Source organism: Micrasema longulum, unplaced genomic scaffold (genome assembly GCF_059751315.1).
Source record: "Micrasema longulum isolate JH-2025_06_02 unplaced genomic scaffold, ASM5975131v1 h1tg000429l, whole genome shotgun sequence".
In the NCBI taxonomy this organism is placed as follows: Eukaryota; Metazoa; Arthropoda; class Insecta; order Trichoptera; family Brachycentridae; genus Micrasema; species Micrasema longulum.
Window position 1 is genome coordinate 387920 of NW_028277629.1, and position 18328 is coordinate 406247.

The 18328-nt window shown below is 33.6% G+C and overlaps 1 protein-coding gene across 1 annotated transcript in view; it reads right to left on the reverse strand.

The window, feature by feature from the left end:
• Nucleotides 1-4281: 4281 nt before the first annotated feature.
• Nucleotides 4282-18328, reverse strand: part of LOC148281628 (ubiquitin-conjugating enzyme E2 R2) — a 155874-nt gene continuing 141827 nt past the window's right edge. The window contains exons 3-5 of the mRNA XM_088226394.1: nt 9374-9606; nt 7940-8054; nt 4282-6450 (exon numbers count right to left, since the gene is read on the reverse strand). Of these exons, the coding sequence (XP_088082520.1) occupies nt 6334-6450; nt 7940-8054; nt 9374-9606 (465 nt within the window). The 3' untranslated portion in view covers nt 4282-6333. The remainder of the gene's footprint in view (nt 6451-7939; nt 8055-9373; nt 9607-18328) is intronic.

An 18328-nucleotide genomic window follows, 5' to 3' on the forward strand; every position in this document is an offset into this window, starting at 1 on the left:
AATGCTCTAACAAGGCGAAACAATTGTCACGAAGTTTTTATATTTGTAAAAATAAAATAAAGTGTTTAGTAGACTCAAATCAGTGTTTGATTTCTAATATTATAAGTTCAGATAATCTTTACCTAAACGGCACGTAAAATTATAGTGATCTGACATTTATGAGATTCGTTAGTACATATTTAAATTTGATAATATTTATGTTTTTCTGTATAAAACTCCCATAGTTAATGACTAACAAAAATATCAACAAGAACCCCTCGGTTAAGATATTATTTTTTTAAAATAAAAATATTATCGTTTTTATAATTGACCCAAATATTTCAATTTTAGTAACCATTTTCAACAAGTTGTAAATAACTCATTATTAGAAAATGAATATCAAATTGGGGTAGAGTGGGGTTCGAACCTCGGACCTGATCCGTGAGTCCGTAACACTAGCCACGGGAACACAACCAGATTCAAATAATATAGTTAAACTTGACAAAAGAGATTTTAATGATAATTTTTTCAAAATCTTTTTTTAAATTTAGCGAGTACTCTCAGGTAAAAATCCTGCAAGAGAAAATCGACTGGAGATTAGTCGGTCTCATGGTGTACTGGTTATTGTGTTTGCCAGGCATTAAATAAATAAATAATTGTAAAACAATAAATATCGATCCCCCGATTTGTATTTGACTATGCCGTATAGATTTTTGCCGTGGTGTGAAATGGGCCAATCATGCGATATCACGCAGTGGGCTCTTGGTTTGCACGTGCACAGCGGTCCAGTCTCTGTGGTTGTACGGTAGTACTGTAAAGCTGGTATAATTTTCAATACACATTTATTATTTTTTTTAAATTTCAATGAACACCAGAAAGATAATTTCACTTATTGGGGCATCTATTAAATAATTTACAATTAAATAAAATCAATAATTAATTATTTAATGATTTTTTATGCCTATAATTTATTATGTATATGATTTTGAAAGGTATAAATCTATCAGTTTCTGATTCAATTATGAAAATAAATTTTATAGCTATATCTGTGTAGCTCGAATTTATAAATGGTGTTCTAATTATTCCTACCACAATATGTACATTTTTGACACATTACTTTCAAACCTCTTTTTTTGGAGATCTTCATTTTCCTTCTTGTTTGTTGTTCTTCATCCAACATCTTTCTACAGAGAACCAAGGTCCAAGGACCTACTCTTTTATTTTCTTGCTACTACTACTACCATCACGCCATTTCCCCGTAGTGGTAGGCATAAAGAATGGATCCTGGCATACATTCCTAGCTTCCTCCACATTCATACATCTTGTCATACATGCCCTTCGGGTCTGTCTGCTTTTTTTTTTATATTTAAATCTTAAAGTAGGGCACACATATCATACATATTGTTATGTGTGTTCTAATAATAACATTGCAAATATATTTAATTTATAAATTGTTTATCACATATGTCTTGACCATTATTTTAAATTTTGATATGTTTTTTTCTTCATAAATATTTTTTTCCATTTCGTAATACTTTTTAATTGCTTTAAATAAAATTGAATTTTGTGACTTTGCCTTTTTCCTAAATGGAAGTCTAATTTTGTTCTTTTCTCTAGTATTGTGATCGTGTTCATGCTGGTTCCGATCAATTTTTTTCCAAAATTCTGTTTTTTTATTAGAGTTTATAATTTTATGAACAAATATCATTGTATTGTAAAATATTCTTTGTTTATATGTTAATAATTTCATTTCATTTACCATCGACTTTACCCTCGTATATCTCTTTTTTTTCAAAATGATTCTAAAGGCTTTATTTTGTAATACAGTTAATTTATCTATGTTTTCTTTGTTTGATAAAAATAAAATGCTACTACAGTAGTTAACGTGTGGTTCAATAATTGCTTTGTAAATAGTTTTGCAGGAGTCCTTATCAATAAATCTTTTGACACGACCAGACTTAAGATTTTGGTTTATCTGATCATGCCACGTCTTCTTTGGTGGTCCTCGTCTCACGTTACTGTTCATTTTTGCCATATATACTTGTTTTACCATTCTTTCATCGTCCATTCGTTTTACATGACCTCATGGGCTCAATTTGGGCTCATGACTATTACAATATGCTTAATTAATTTATAGTATTTTATAAATTAATTTGGCATATTGTATTGATGCATTAGTGGGTAATTTGAATTAGTAACATTATCAAAATAGTGAAAGTACTGTAAAATTTCTCAGGTAATAAAGAACTGATTTATTCATGTATATTTTTTAATTCCGCAGTTATGAATATAATATAATTAGTTCATAATATATTCCTCTGTGTCCAGGCAAATGAAGAATATTATTGTGTGTGAAATAGAACTAGTACCCTGGACGAGTGCTTTCAACTCGACGGCTGCTCTCCTCCTTAATCCAAAGGAGAATGATGATGATAAGGATTTACTCATTTTATATTAGTTTTAGATCAGTAAACAAACCTAAATCTTATGATTAATTAACTTTTTTACAAGAAAATGATATACTGGCATTAAAATGATTACCCCTTATGAATTAAATAGATCCAATGGTCAGCATCACTCGGAGTCGGCACAGTCGAGAATCGAATTCAGAATATGCATAACGATTTTATAATGTTCTTTGATCGGCATTGTCCTATTGAAATTTCCACTTTGTCTAAACTTTATATTTATTTTGTTTGTTTATGCCCAATATTTTGTTTGTTTTTCAATAAAAAGAAATATTCACATTCTCATGATTTACTAAAATATTTTAATTTTGGTGGCATTATATTTCATTCGTAAATAACCATGTTAGAAGAAGGTAAACAAATTGTGGTAGAGAGCAATTTGAACCTCGGACCTCCTAATCCAGGACCGCGACACTAGCCACGGGACCACAACCTGTCTCTACGTTTTAATTATTGTTTATAAAAAATTAAGCAGATTTTTCTGAAAAAGGGCCCAATAGTATATTACGCCCACAGCCCACTTCATATACTTTTTTATATTTTTTAATATGTGAGTTGCGTCATTCTTTCACCTTGCTTGTAATGTAAAGGTTTATATTTACTTCAAAGGGATAGTTATTTATTTGTTTACTTTAAAATAAAAAAAATATTCTATTAAATTTACTTCAATTAAAAACTTTGTTTAGTTATTTGGTTGATATACGAGTATTATGTAGGGATCGGATGGGAGGTTTCGGCCGTGGCCTGTTTTAGGAGCCTCTCCGCATTTGCTCAGAGGACGAGGAAACCACAGAAAACTCGTCATACACTGAGGTGCACTGATGTTGATCGGGGCATTGAAAACAATAAATGTAAATTCTAAAAAATGTTAACCTTTTAAGAACACTTGGACTTGCTCCACATCACTCCTGCTGCAATCAAATCAGCTATCCTATCCATCGAATGGTCATCCCTTCAATTCTCCTCTTTTTAATGTATTTCTCTACTCATCTTCCCTTTATTTCCTGTTTCTTTCTTCTTTCTTTCTTTTTTTTAGAATTAATTACATGTTTAGTGTAATAGTTATGATTATATTTTATGTTATTTTCTATAATGCTTTATATACTTTTAACTGTATATTGTAAGAGCCCTCTGGGCGTTTATTACATAAACACATAAACATGAATATTTGAAAAGAATTAAAAAGTAATAATCCACTCATTATCAAAGTTCTTTTTGCAAAGTGCATATCTGAAAAAAGGTCACATTATGCCATTCTAAAATTGATCCGAGTAAGTTGAGGGGACTTTCAAAGTAAATAAATGCTCAGAGCGCAAAATTTACATTTTAAATTGACATAGATTGGAATTTAGTTATTGCGTTTGGCTCCATACACAAAATCACACCCAGAAGAACACTGTCGTAAGTCTAAATTTGGATGTTGTGAGTTATAAATCCAGTTTCTACCACATCTTTTTTCCTCTTTAGAGAACACTCACATATCTCTATGATTTTTTGAGTGAGATAAACCACAAACTTTAGTTTTTTTAAAAATCAATTGAATAAAATTTTGAGAAGACAACTGCAGTAACTATGATGCTGATGTGTTCTTCTCATATTTTAATAGCCAAATAAGCAAATACTACAAAAAACAAAGGGCATTATAATGTTGAAAGTATTAATCATTTTTTTATTTTTTTTAAGTTTGTTTTTACTCTCTTGCAAAATGGCGAGTTTAGACACGCCACAGTGAAAAGATGTGACCATCCAATTATTTGGCTGTCGAATAATCACTTATAAGTTTTAATTACTGATAAGCATGGGAGGATCGGGGGAATGAAATACAAAAAACCAGTCCTCAAAACTATGCATGTATTCTGAAAATGACAGGAAATGACATACATAATAATATATCCATATAATTACACATTTTTCCTAAAAATATAATCCTGTAATGTTAAGAATTATTTTTCACTGAAAATAAATTAAACTGAAGAATATCATTCTTTATTTACATAGTCAATTTTTTTTTTTGTTTTTTATTATTATTTATTTTTATATTATTTCCTTGTTTTTTCTTTACTATTCTGCCCTTACGACTAAACAATATCATAGCCAAAACTCTCAATTTCAAATGACAGAATAAGGTTCCAAAAGCAGAATTTTAATTTGTTTAGTATAACGAGTTTAGAGATCGCTTTCACCTATTAGAAGCCTTAACTTAACCACACGCTCCGTACGATGCACACATCTTACACAGTCTAGGAAATCTTTTAAAAAATATAGCTCTAACTTTAATTTACTTTATCGTATTATTACCTACCAGACTCCAAACGCAAGTTCTGACAAATTTAAAACCTTTTCATTAAAGTACAGATCACAATACCAGTTGAACAAAAAGTTTCATAAAATAAGTACCGAACAGCGAGCGATAATTTTATAGATATTAAATTTTCTTCTGATGGTTGCTCAGAATATTTTCCTACTTAAAATTATAATTAAAATAACTCCTAAATGATAGTAAAATAATATTTATAAAAAACACTCGGTAATTAAGATCATATCAATACAAAATACACGTGCACATCTTCGGCGGAAATTAAAGCCAACATCAGAACGCAAACTGGGTTTATGGATCCTGAGGCTTTCCTCTTTAGACACTGTATCTAGCGCACTAATTGCAATTATCAGCACTGACTATTCAATATCTACATTTATATTATACGTATAGTTTGAAATTTAAAAAAATACAATTATAGTTCTCGGTAAAGTAGACGGGATATTATGTATTTTTATTTTAGACAGACATTTATATAATCATGTAACAATACATACTACTAGTGCAAAGATACATTGAATATTTTTTAAAACATACATAAAAACTACAACTTTACTTCCCCAACACTCATTCTAGAGAAGCGTAATTTTTACGAAAGAAATTAAAATCAACAAATGAGACAAAATTGAAAAATTGAGCAAAAACATTAAACATTGATCAATATATGCACATATATCATTTATCCATTGTTCATGCGGAACATATTATTAAAAATAATACAAGTATGTCTTCGTATTGCATAATTTAAAACAGTTGTTAAATTCAATTTTAAAAAATAAAAGAGGAAGACTAAATAAAACAATAGAATAAGGAAAATCATTTAAAATTAATTTTAATAAGACACAGAAGTCGAATATAACAAAGATAATTGAATTAGGATTCAGAAACACTGGAACGGGATGCGCTAATTGAGAATCGAGTAAAGATTAGCGAGAGCAGTCAGGTAATAATAAGAAACTCGACGATATAATAATTTATCCAACAATAAAGGAATGAATACCACAGTGAAGATTATACAAAATGAACATCTTAATAATAAGACATGCGACCCCTCACAGGTACCGGGTGCGGGTGAGCAGTACGGGCGAGCGTACTACTCCCGAAACTGACACATTCACAAATTCTAACGCATTATATAATTACAAAGCGTCCGTATCGCAGCTGCTCCTTTACTCGCCGCCGATCCCATAGTTTCACCACTTCACAACACCGAACCGGACAAAACTCAGAATGGGCGCCGCCAACCGAAGGATCTTAAAACGACAAAAATAACCTAGTTTTGTAAGTGACATTATCTCTGGATACTCGGAGCGGTAACGCTACCGCCGGTATCGTCGCCGATACACGGAAATGCACAAACTTGGATGGTGTAACTCTAGAAACAGGACGCCTGGCAAACGGGTGATTTGTCAACAATGTGAGAGGTCTTCAAAATACTAAATAAGCTAATTAACGAGGCTTACTTTTGAAACTTTGGGGTGGGAATAGGAGCACCCGTGTGCCAAAATGACATATTAACTGAGAAACAACCAGGCGGAAAGACTGGACAGAGGGCGCGGCGGGTGGAGTTCACGACTCTCCGTTCCCGCTGTCGTCCCCGTCCTGATAGTCGGAGTCCGCTCCCGACTGCTCGTCCTCGTCCGTGTCCAGATCGTAATCGTCGTCGTAGAAATCTGTCATGTCGAGCTGGAAACAAATAATTTCTTTCATTAAATTCAAGCCATAACCAGCCGGTAAGAAATTCACACTAGATTAAAGTGTTAAATTCTCTCTGTTAAACATATAAATAAGAGAGTTTTAATGGAGTATACATCAACAGATAGATATTACCAATTGTTTCAATCAAAGCTTTGTATTCGTTATTAATTATTAATTTTAAGCTCGTTAATTTAAATTTTGTTGCGTTCATTTTCAGTTACTATTTTTTTTAATTCTTTCATTATTGTTTGAGAAATTTCAATATGTTATTTATTTTTTTGTAGTGAGATTTTTTTTTTTTAAGAAAACAAAGTATCATAACATATTTTTTCCCGATAAACTATTAAATAATAATAAAATAAATAAAACAACTAAATAAAAAATTCATTATGATAAAATAAATAAAACAACTATCTTGTTTTATTTATTTTATTATAATGAATAACCACAAAGTTAGTGCTTCAAATATAAACTTTATATTAAATAATAGTTTGTCATCGGGTACTTAGATATTAGTTTTAATTAAGAATCAAATAAAAGAGTGCAGACATAATACTGTATACATATAAAATAATGAACATATATTATTTTGTTTTTGACGCTTTGAAAATTTAAAAATATTATTAAGAAGATAGAAAAGAAAAAACTCAACGAAACCAGATAAAATGGTTAAAAATTTTTTTTTTTAAAGTAGGAAAATAGAGAAAAATATTAATATAATTAAAATTAAAGAATGTTCATTTACATTAATATATTTTAAAAATAGGAAAAAATATATGTAAATAGTGTGTGCTCATAAATGTAATCAAAACAAGATAAAAAATAAAGCAAAGTAAATCGAAAATTTCAATTCATTTCTACAGAAAAAATTTAAAAATTAAAAGCACCTATTAAAATTAAGATCTTAAAAATGTAAATAAAATAAGAAAGACATAAAAAAAAGGTTAACCTAAGAAAATAACAAAAATGTATTCAATGACAGACAAAAAAACTGAGTTAAAGAATGTTTTACAAAAATAATAAATCAGTATAGAAATGTCCTGTCTACTAACCACTTTCATAGTAAAAACATAATTTTATTTTTATTATGACATGTTTTCAAGTCAAGGAGAAACATATGAAATATTTTTGGAACAATATAATCCAATGTACGTTGTACATATTTATTTTAAAATTTTGGTACAACTAGGCCATCACAAAATTATATAATCTTAGTATTATTTACCATTGTGGTTATTTTCAATTAGGAATAAAAAAATGTTTGAAAAATTGAGAATCAAATTATGGCAGAAGAATGAATCTCGAGCCTCTAATCGGGAGCCTGCACACTGCACACTGCCGCGGTACGACAATTGAACTCTGTACGATATTATTTTAGGATGTAAAACCACCAAGAATCATAGAAAATAACATAACCTTAGTTTCACCTTTGTTGCGCAATGAGCTAATTTGTAATAATGGATTACTGAACACATACCTGTGGTTCTTGCGTTTGCGGCTTGACTTTGGTTTTGATACAGTAATCTTCTAATGTTAACGGTACAACGATTCCTTCTTTGTCAGCTTCGGCTTTAGCTACTTGCGCTTGCTTCCTACAAATTATACAAATAATCTCAGAATAAATGACTAAATATCTGTCCCTAAAGTTTGTTAGAAAATGGGAACAGGGTTACTATAGACCTTAAAATATGTGAAGATTAAAATATGTGATGATAATAAATGATAAGTTGTATGGCTAGATCTTCCTATTTATCGAAGAATATTTTGGAAACATTTATCAACATTGCAGGAAAACAGATATAATATAATCGAGTTTATTATCATCCATAGTTAATATGGTAATGGTGACCAAGGTACAACGTTGAATCCAGAGATACGAAGTACGAAGTAAAAAAGTGTAATCCTACGAGAACTAAAAAAACAAAAATACTTATTTATTATACAGAGTATTTAAACAAATTTGGTTAAGAACACAAGAAATTCATAAAGGCTAAATACAAACATTTCATCAAGTTTAAAATGTGTGGGAAGTTTCATTTTTCAATTGGTATAATTGTTTTATTAATTACTTATTAAGGATTCTTTAATGATAATTTCCTTCGTTTTTTACTGTATTAGAAACACGCAGACAAACTTTTATTTATTATCTATCATCACCGATACATAGTATCTTAACTACAAAGTCGGTGCATGCCGTGGATAGGTCAATCTGTTGACAACATTCAAAATGTATTTTTGGATTGTGTGATTGTACTTCAGGGTAATAATGCGTGACCCGCTTATAGAGATGCCATTTCGATCTGTTGTTTAGAACAAAAGCGTAGCAAATTTTTGGTTTGGTTAACAGATGTGTAACGATTTCGTCGCTGTGTTTGCAATTCTCAACCGAGTACCTGCGGCCCGTTGTTTCGCTGCAAACTGTAGCTATCTTCGTGATCGATAATCCTAGAATGTTTTTTCTCCGTATGGGCGGCTCTATAAGCAATACAGCCTTATTACTTTGTGGATTGTTCCTATCACTGTCAGTGCCCCTCAATATATATACGAGGGGGGTAACCAAAAGAAACCAAACTAATATTTAAAAAAATATATACATGTATTTAATAAAAAATCTATGATCACTTTGAAAATACTCTCCGTTGGAGCTAATGCACATGTGCAATCTTCTTGTTGGAAACATTTTTTAAATTCGTCTTCTTCACATAAGCGACATTGGCAAAATACTGTTCAATCATTTCTCTTTTCATTCGAGGGAATAAAAACGGGACGGGGCATAGCGGTCATGATAGAGGCGTCCGCGTCGGCCGGACTGAAGGTATTGGGATAGTCGAGCAACGATATATGACGGACAGCAGGATGGCGCAGCAGATTTTAGTAATAATAAAAAGACAATAGTGAGTAATGGGCCCACCTGATGATGTTCTCGTACTCCTTGTCCTTGCCCTTGGTGTCCCTCCAGCGCCGGTACATGACGGAGGCATCCACGTTGGCCGGGCTGAAGGTGTTGGGCTCGTTGAGCAGCGATATGACGGACAACAGGATGGTGCGCACGTTCTGCGTGGGGTTCCAACGCTCGCACGGCAGCTCGCCGCTCTGCGGGTCGTCCACAGGCGGGTGCAAGATGGAGATGCACAGGTCGCCGTTCTGGAAAACACACATTATTATTATTATTACGGATACAGCTCGCCCACCACACACCGCAACTGAGGGCCGAGTCTCGCCCACATACTAGGAAAAATTGCTCTCTGTAATCTGGTAGCCACGGCATCCAGAAATATGTAATAAGAAAAAAAGAGGGAAGTAAACTCTTCACTGACCGGGATTGTCGGCAATTTGACAAAATGATAACAAAACTTTCTAAAAGCCTATTATGGATAACTTTAAATTGAAATATCTCTAAACACAGGGCTTGTTTCGACAGATTTCTTCGTAAATGGCAAACTTCCGATGCATTTTACTGAGTGTCCAGTGGGATAAAGAATACGGTTCTGTGTGAAATAGAACGAGAACCCCAGATGAGTGTTTTTTACTCGATGGCTGCTCTCAAGTAAAAATCTTAGAGTTATTTAGATCTAAATTGGTTGAGAATATGGACTCGTCCATATGTCGACTTTTGTGAAGTAAAAGAGCTGCTCAAAACATTGTTGATTAAACTAACTAGTACAAGAAGTATAAAAAAATGTTTTCAGGCATTTCCTAGTGGGTGAATTGTTTCAGTCGGATGAATCTCATCCACGTGATAAAGGTTTCGGTAATGGAAGAGTTCTATATTTCCTTCTCAGGATGTTTTCCCTCTCTGTTGCAATAAATTAAGCTGAATTCAAACTGTCTTCAAAATTTCCAGTTTGTATTTTCTATAAAATCAAACTTATGAAACATGTGGTTTTTAGTAATGTAAGCATAAATTTCGTTTACAGTTAGTTAATACTGTTATTTACATGAATATAAACACAATTCAGGTAAACTTCAAAATGCCGTTTTTTGGCAAACGAGTGTAGGAGGGACAGAGATGTTGATTTCGCCGACTGTCCCACTAACTTGTAGGCGAGTTGATTGTACTCTCCACTCTTGTGGTCCGTGACTCATGACTGCTACATTGTCATATTTTAGTAGATCATATTCACGCATGAGAGTATTATATAAATAATTAACTTACGAATCATACGAACATTTTTTTAAACCAATAAAACACGTGAACATATAAATATTTACAGTATTTTATCTTATTTGTGGTATGGTACGTACGTCCCAGAGTATATGTGGCAGAGAGAGGTTTGACGAATAGGTATTTGAATATAGCTATACGCCTACCCGAATACTGTGCGAAAAAGGCAACTGCACGTCGGACTGATTATGCCCAGCTAAAATAGACAAAATTGAAGTTTCGTATTTGCATTTTCCGCACCTTAAAACTGAACCAATTTTGACTTTTTTAAAGAAAGGGGTTCAAACTGGCTGTAGGGTCACAGTGAGTCACATCTTGCTGGAGGGTGTGATTTTATAAAATGCTGCGAATGCCCAGTTGCATTCCACAGGAAACACTACTGACTAGTCCTACTCGTTAGCGTCCACGTCGCGAACCCTGGACAATGGGATCACACTCATAACGGTGTAATTACAGCAGATAGCAAGAGGATGAAAGGAGAGTTTCTGGCGTCTCCAAACCAGAACTATCCAGCTAAGAGAAGGTAACCCCGATAGAAAAATCCACCAGAGAAGGCAACGGGAAACTACTCTGGCCATCTTTTCCCAGGAATCACTATGGGGAGTATATTTTTTTATTTTTTTTTATTTAGAAAACATACAGTCATACAAAATAAGTACTAAAAACAACAATTTTTTAACATAAAAAGACCAATTAAGTTTTCATAAATTAAAAAGATATAAACATTAAATGTGACAAAAAATAAAAAATAAATAAGAAAAAATAAAGAATTTTAAGTGAAAAAAGGATAATTGTTGACATTTGCGTTTTCCATGGAGGTAATAAATTAAAATAAATAAAAATACCGAATGCACACTCCGAGCCATCCACGCACACACATGAACGCACATATAAAACATACACAAACATATACACTACATGCGGCACATATACATAGCATAAACCACTCAAGATGTACATTCAGCAACTATCCCAAATAATCGACCCCATGAAGAAATTTTCTGTACAAATGCAACGTGCAGTTAAAAATGTCTACATCAATACTGAGTCCGTTATAATTTCTACAGGTACGTCTAATGAATGAATTCGAGGTATAATTGTTTTTATAAGTTGGTACATAAAAAAGGGAATTTAATCTAGTATAGCGAAGAGGACAACGGAAACCAATATTTTGTAAAAGATACGGCGAATCAACTATGTTATTGAGAATTTTGAAAAGAAAAATTAAATCATATCTAAGGCGCCTTTTTTGTAGTGATTCTATATTAAAATTGATCAAAGATGCGCCGTAATCATTTTCAATGTTACCAAAACGATATTCCAGGCTCCTTATAAATTTCTTTTGAATGTTTTCAATTTGATTAATATATACATTATATTGAGGGGACCATACTAATGAAGCGAATTCGAGTTGACTTCGCACATAAGTATAGTAAAGAAGTTTTAATGTATTTGGTGATGAGAATGGCTTGGAGATTCGTAAGATAAACCCTAGAAGTCTGTACGCCTTATCTACTATTGTATTTATGTGATCTCTAAATAAAAGCTTATCATCCATCAGTACACCCAAATCTCTTGCTTTCATTGAACGATTGACAATTTTCCCAGATAGTTTGTAGTCAAATAGTATACTTTTTTTCTTTCGAGTAAATGACATGACAAGACATTTATCAGAATTCAATAATAACTGATTGTCCTTGCAATAGCAACAGATTCTATCTAAGTCAGCTTGAAGAACTTCGCAATCATTTATTGAAGACACAATTTTAAATACTTTATTGTCATCAGCGTATAGCAAAAAATTTGAGTTTTGAATGCATAAACTTATATCATTGATATAAATAATAAAAAATAAGGGTCCAAGATGCGAACCTTGAGGGACACCTGATGGGATTGGTTTAAATGATGAATTAAATCCCTTGAGTGAGACCGATTGACTGCGGTTACTAATGTAGGAACATATCCAACGATACAGATTCCCTCGTATACCAATGTTCCAAAGCTTGCGAAGTAAGACCGAATGACTTATTTTATCGAAAGCCTTTGAATAATCCGTATATAAAACGTCTACCTGAAAACCTGCATCCATTGCATTCAAAACAATATCGGTAAATTCACAAAGATTTGATTCAACTGACCGTTTCTTATAGAATCCATGTTGATTGGGATTAATATGTGGTTTTATAACATCGAAGAGCTGATCGGTTACTATATTTTCAAGGATTTTACTAAAAATGGGAAGAAGAGAAATGGGTCGATAATTTACTACAAGACTCTTATTTCCCTTTTTATGCACAGGTGTAATATTTGCCTTTTTCCATATTTCAGGAAACGTGCCTTCCTTTATTGATACTTGAAAAAGATAAGTAAGAGGACGCGCAAGCTGTTTAATACATTTAGAAATAAAAAAAGGGTGTATGCCATCAAAGCCAGCACCTTTGCTGACTTTAAGTTTTTTGAGATATTTTGTTACCAATGACTCATTTATTTCTATAGCATTAAGATCAATTAAACTATTTTCTTCGGCAGGAACACTACAACTAGATGCATTAGTTTCCAAAAATTCAGAATGGAAATATTCCGCAAAAGCATTACAAATATTCTGACCGCCAATTACCAAATTATCTTTGTAGGACATTTGAAGAGGCACATCACACCCAGCTCGCTTGGACTTGACAAAAGACCAGAAAAGTTTAGGTTCTCGGTTAATGTTATATTCAGCAGTTGTGATAAAATGTAGGTAACATTCCTTATTCGTGCGTTTTTGTCTTTCCCTCAGCAAAGAAAAAGTATGATAATCAGATGCTTGAGAGTACTTTTTCCATTTTTTGTGAAATTTTTTTTTTTCTGAAATTAACTTAATTAGCGGTCGAGTGTACCATGGAGGATATCGGCAATTATTATTTGTGAGACGCTTGGGAACAAAATTGTTTATAACTCCATTTAGAACAACGTAAAATTGCTGGGTTGCGTCTTCCATGTTCAGATTAGACAAAGTATCGAACCAATTAATATCATCTAAATGGGCACAAACATCATCGTAGTTTGCCTTATGAAATAAACGAACAAATCGTTGATTATCGGGAAGAATTTTAAATTGTAAATTGAGCAAAATTACAAGAGTCTTATGATGGGCGTCTTCCAGTGTTAATGGGGATACACATTCGGTGACTACGCAGTCAAAGTTGGAGATAACTAGATCTAGAATACGGCCACGAGTATTGGCATGCGAATTGAACTGGTAGAAGTTATTAAATGACATAAAATTACATAGAGACTTGCTAAGTGGATCATCCTTAGGATCGAGGGTGCAGTGAGTAAAACTGGGATTCGAAAGCCAGGCAGCATTAGATATATTGAAATCACCAATAATCAGGAAAATTTCATTAGGAGACGTTAAGAGTGTATCGGAAACTTTGTCAAAAAACTCGGATATCACTCGCAAATGTGAATTTCCATGAGGAAAGTAGGAACAGAACATATTTAAGGTTTTGTGATGTGTGATTGTGTTTACTTTAATCCAAATAACTTCCGCCGTTAGGTCCCAAGAATCTACTACAGAACTACAAAACATTTTTTTGACAGCTATAAGCACGCCTCCACCGAGAGTCTGTTGTGTTTTCTCATAATCACGGTCTCTTCGAAATACGTTATATCTACTATCAAAAATTTCGCTATCATTGATACTTGGAAGGAGCCATGTTTCAGATAAAAAAATCATATCATAATCATTAATCAAGACGTTATTTAAAAAATCATGAGTTTTGGAGCGAATGCCGCGTACGTTTTGGTAGTTAATAGATAGACTATTTATGGGATTAGCGCCTGAGAATATTAAAATATTTCAACCTATTAAACAAAAAACTTAAAATACACCAGTAAAATTGATTTAAATTATATTGGACGCACCTGTAAAATGAGTCTCTATATATCAATGCAGTCACTAAAGGCAAGTAGTTCGCTAAATTATACACATTAAAAAAGTTGAAAATAGTACAAAGAAAAGGTAAAAACAAAAAATAAGGAAAACAAGAAATAACACTAGTCAGCTGCTTCAAAAGTCATATTATTTTTTCAAGATCAGCGTCTGATGAGATTTTGGATATGGGTGATCCTTCATTTTTCCTAAGGAATATGTTGCCATTTTTTACCCAAAGGAATGCGTACTCTTTATCTATTTTCAACTGCCTCGCTTTACGCAGTAAAAGCTTGTTTGCGGGTGTAAGATGCTCGTTAATGAAAATCCGGCTTGCTTCTCCAGATATTCCAACGTCCGCGGATAACAATTTTTTATGTCTGCGTGCTGCAGTTATAATCGTGTCCTTAAGTTCTCTTCTGATCAAACGTATTATGATATTAGGTTTATCGCGAGCACTGGATCCTGCCGTTGGCCAAGGTTGAACACGGTGAATAGACGTAATTTCTTCTTTTTTGATATTAACTCCAATTTTTTCTGCAATCTTAGAGAATGTGTGTATTAAATTCTCATTTCTGTCAAAAGGCACTCCACTTATTTCAACATTGGAAGCCCTGTCCCACTGCTCTCGTCGTTGCTGATGAAGTTCCAGAACATTGCATTTATCAATCAAGTTTTCAATTTTTGCTTCCATTAATTTTATTTTAGTATTATTCTTTTTAACGCTGTCTTTAGTCGCCTCGACCTCCCCAGATAAATAATTTATTGAGCTTTCCATATCTTTAATGGTTTTATTTAATGATTCAAAATTTTTATTACTTTTTTCTCCCTGCTCATTAAGCTTCAATAAAATATCATTCTTTAGTGATTCAAATTTTTTATCAATGTATTCAATCATATAATGATTTATTTCACCTGATTGCTGCTTACTCCTTGTAGTCATTGTAGAATTATATTATGCACCCTCTTTTTATATTTATTCAATTTTTATAAATATTTTTTATAGTATGTTTTGTATAATTTATTTAGTTAGTATGTGACTTTTAAATATGCCTTTCAACAATAAATATAAATCTTGAGTAGGTTAAATCCGATTCATTCAATTAAATGTTTTTTTTAAAAACTTAAATGTTTTGAAATTCAAGTATATCCAATAAGCATTTGTCCTGGCTGCGGAATACAAGAGTAGCGCAGGACCGAGATGCTTTCGCTGTAGTGATCGCCAACGTCAGGGGACCTGACAAGGCACCGCAAGAAGAAGAAGAAAGAAAGAGCATCGGAAAGAAACCTTATGTCGTCGCGTTTTTTTTTTTTTTTTAATATTTGTATACTGCACGTCAGAAGTTGGCCACCAAAAACCACTGAAATTCCTCATTATCGGACAAGTTTGCCGCCACGCCGCGCCACGCCGCGCCACGCCGCCGCGCCGCACGTACTGGGGCAGTATTATATAGTTAGGTCAGGTTAGTTGTTAGTTGTTAGGTACCAATGCGTCGTGTTCAGCGTGCGTGCGAACGCGCACATTTCGCAACACATACCTACATACTACATACTGCTAGTCGGTGATGGACAAGCGTTAATACTTACAATATTGCTACAACAAAACATGATAACACGTACTCATTCTGCATTGGCGGCAGATGACACCGTTCCGTTATAGGACCGCACCTAGCAGTACTCCGTAAGGTCGGGGTTGCCAACCCTCCCGGGAACAGGCTAATAAATTGTTCAATCTCGCGGAATGCAGCTAAAATTTCCCGGAATTTAGAATATGTAAGACATGTGTGAGACCCATCCCTTATTCTGTAGATCGATTGCCGGCAACACATTGCGCGACCGGGTCAGAAATGACTTTATACGGGGAACGTGGATATGGTGCACTGGAGCAGATCCCGTAGAAGATTCTGGGGAGACAACATAAACAGAATGAGCAGCGATAGACTGGTGTCCGCAGCAGCCGAAGAATTGCCTTCCGGACGGCGCCCACCTGGAAGACCCCCTAAGCGATGGAAGGATAGTTAGGCCTCATCACGGGAGACTGAATAGTGTAAGTAGAATAAATCGTCAGATCTACGAGAAGAATAAGAAGAAGATTGATGTAGGATGATAACTATTTGTCGCAAAAGTTTGTAAATTTATGGCGAGCGAAACAAAAGAGGTCAATGTAATATATGTGTTTTTTAATTTCTAAGATAAATGTGGGAAAGGAATTTTAAAAATCTTCCGTTTATTCATGAATACCAATCTCAAACGCCGCAGCTTAGCGTGTTTTTAGCGTAGTAAATTAACTATGTCAAAAAGTCGTTCGGATTGCGAGTACAATTATTCGTGTTATTCACTAACAATACTATTCTAATAAATAAATACAAGCTGTTTTTTTTTAGAAACTCGATACAGGTAACGTCGTTTTGCGCCGGTTCGATTTTCGCCGATTTATAACTACGCCGGTTGGTGTAGGCGTGGGATTCTCCGGTTCGGCTGACAGTAGACGCCGCGATTCTAATAGCAGGCACACTTTTACACATTGTTTTATTCTATAACCATGTACGCGAGCAGCCTATCGTGTGTGTGAAATTGTTTTAGAGTTAGTTTTCGTTTTGTTTTTAATAAAAATAAAAAGGTATGATTATTATTTTTTTTTATTATTAAAATTAAAAGAATATTAAAATATTTCTAGTTTATGCCATGATTCTGCAAAAAAGGAAGCAACAATCAAAGCAAATGAAATTGGATATTTTTTCAAAAAAGTGTGAGAATTTAATTTAGTACCGACGAACTGGTGAGTTAGTATTTATTATAAAAAAACATTATTTATATCAATAGATTATTATTTATTTTGAATTCAACGAACTATATTTTTTAAATACATTAATAATTTACTTTGAACATACTATATAGGATATGTATTAAATAAACATGTTAGATTGTTCTTAGAATTTTGACACGGAACCTAACCTTATACCTTCCATAATATTTGTATTCATTTACGCCGATTTTTTTTACACCTCTGTGTCTCTCGGAACGGAACCCCGGCGTAAAACGACGTTTACCTGTATTTGGATTTTAGTTGTTGTTTTTATTATTTTACCTCCCGAATTTTCGGTCGATAAGTTGGCAACCCTGCGCACGGTGCGGGCACGGGACAAGAGACGAGAGACAACACGACGCGACGTGCCACATGACAATAACTTTAGGAATTAATCACCTTCGCCAGTTGTTTATATCGCCCGATTAGCTGACGGATGCCAAACAGAATACGGCACGTTCAGGTATAAAATGTCGCATGCACCGATCAAATTGACCAGTGAACAAAGCGATCGAATCAAACTTAGTAAGAAATAAAAATAAAATTCCAGCCAAAAAATAGCCCTGATCCCTCAATCTGCCTGCCTTTTAAACGTACAGAAGTCCAATTATTCACAACTCAGATGTCAGATGTAACAAAGATGTATAGAAATAGTTTGGCCGGGGCATTGGGAGTTGAGTGGTAAACCGTTTAACTTCGTACCGTGATGTCACAAAATCGATTCCTCGCTCCGAGTGGGCTTATATTTTTATCGCACGGCCATAATGCGCTGTCCGGTTTCAACGTTGGCTCATTTCGTACAGAGATAATCGAACAAAATGTTTCTTGTATTGAGAGGATAAAAAGGTACGTATTTGAATATGGTTTTTCTGACAATCTCTCGCAGATTGCTCCCCGATATTGTGCGAAAGACAACTGCACGTCGGACTGATCATACCTAGCTAAAATCGAGGTTTCGCTGTCCCATTTTCCGCAGCCC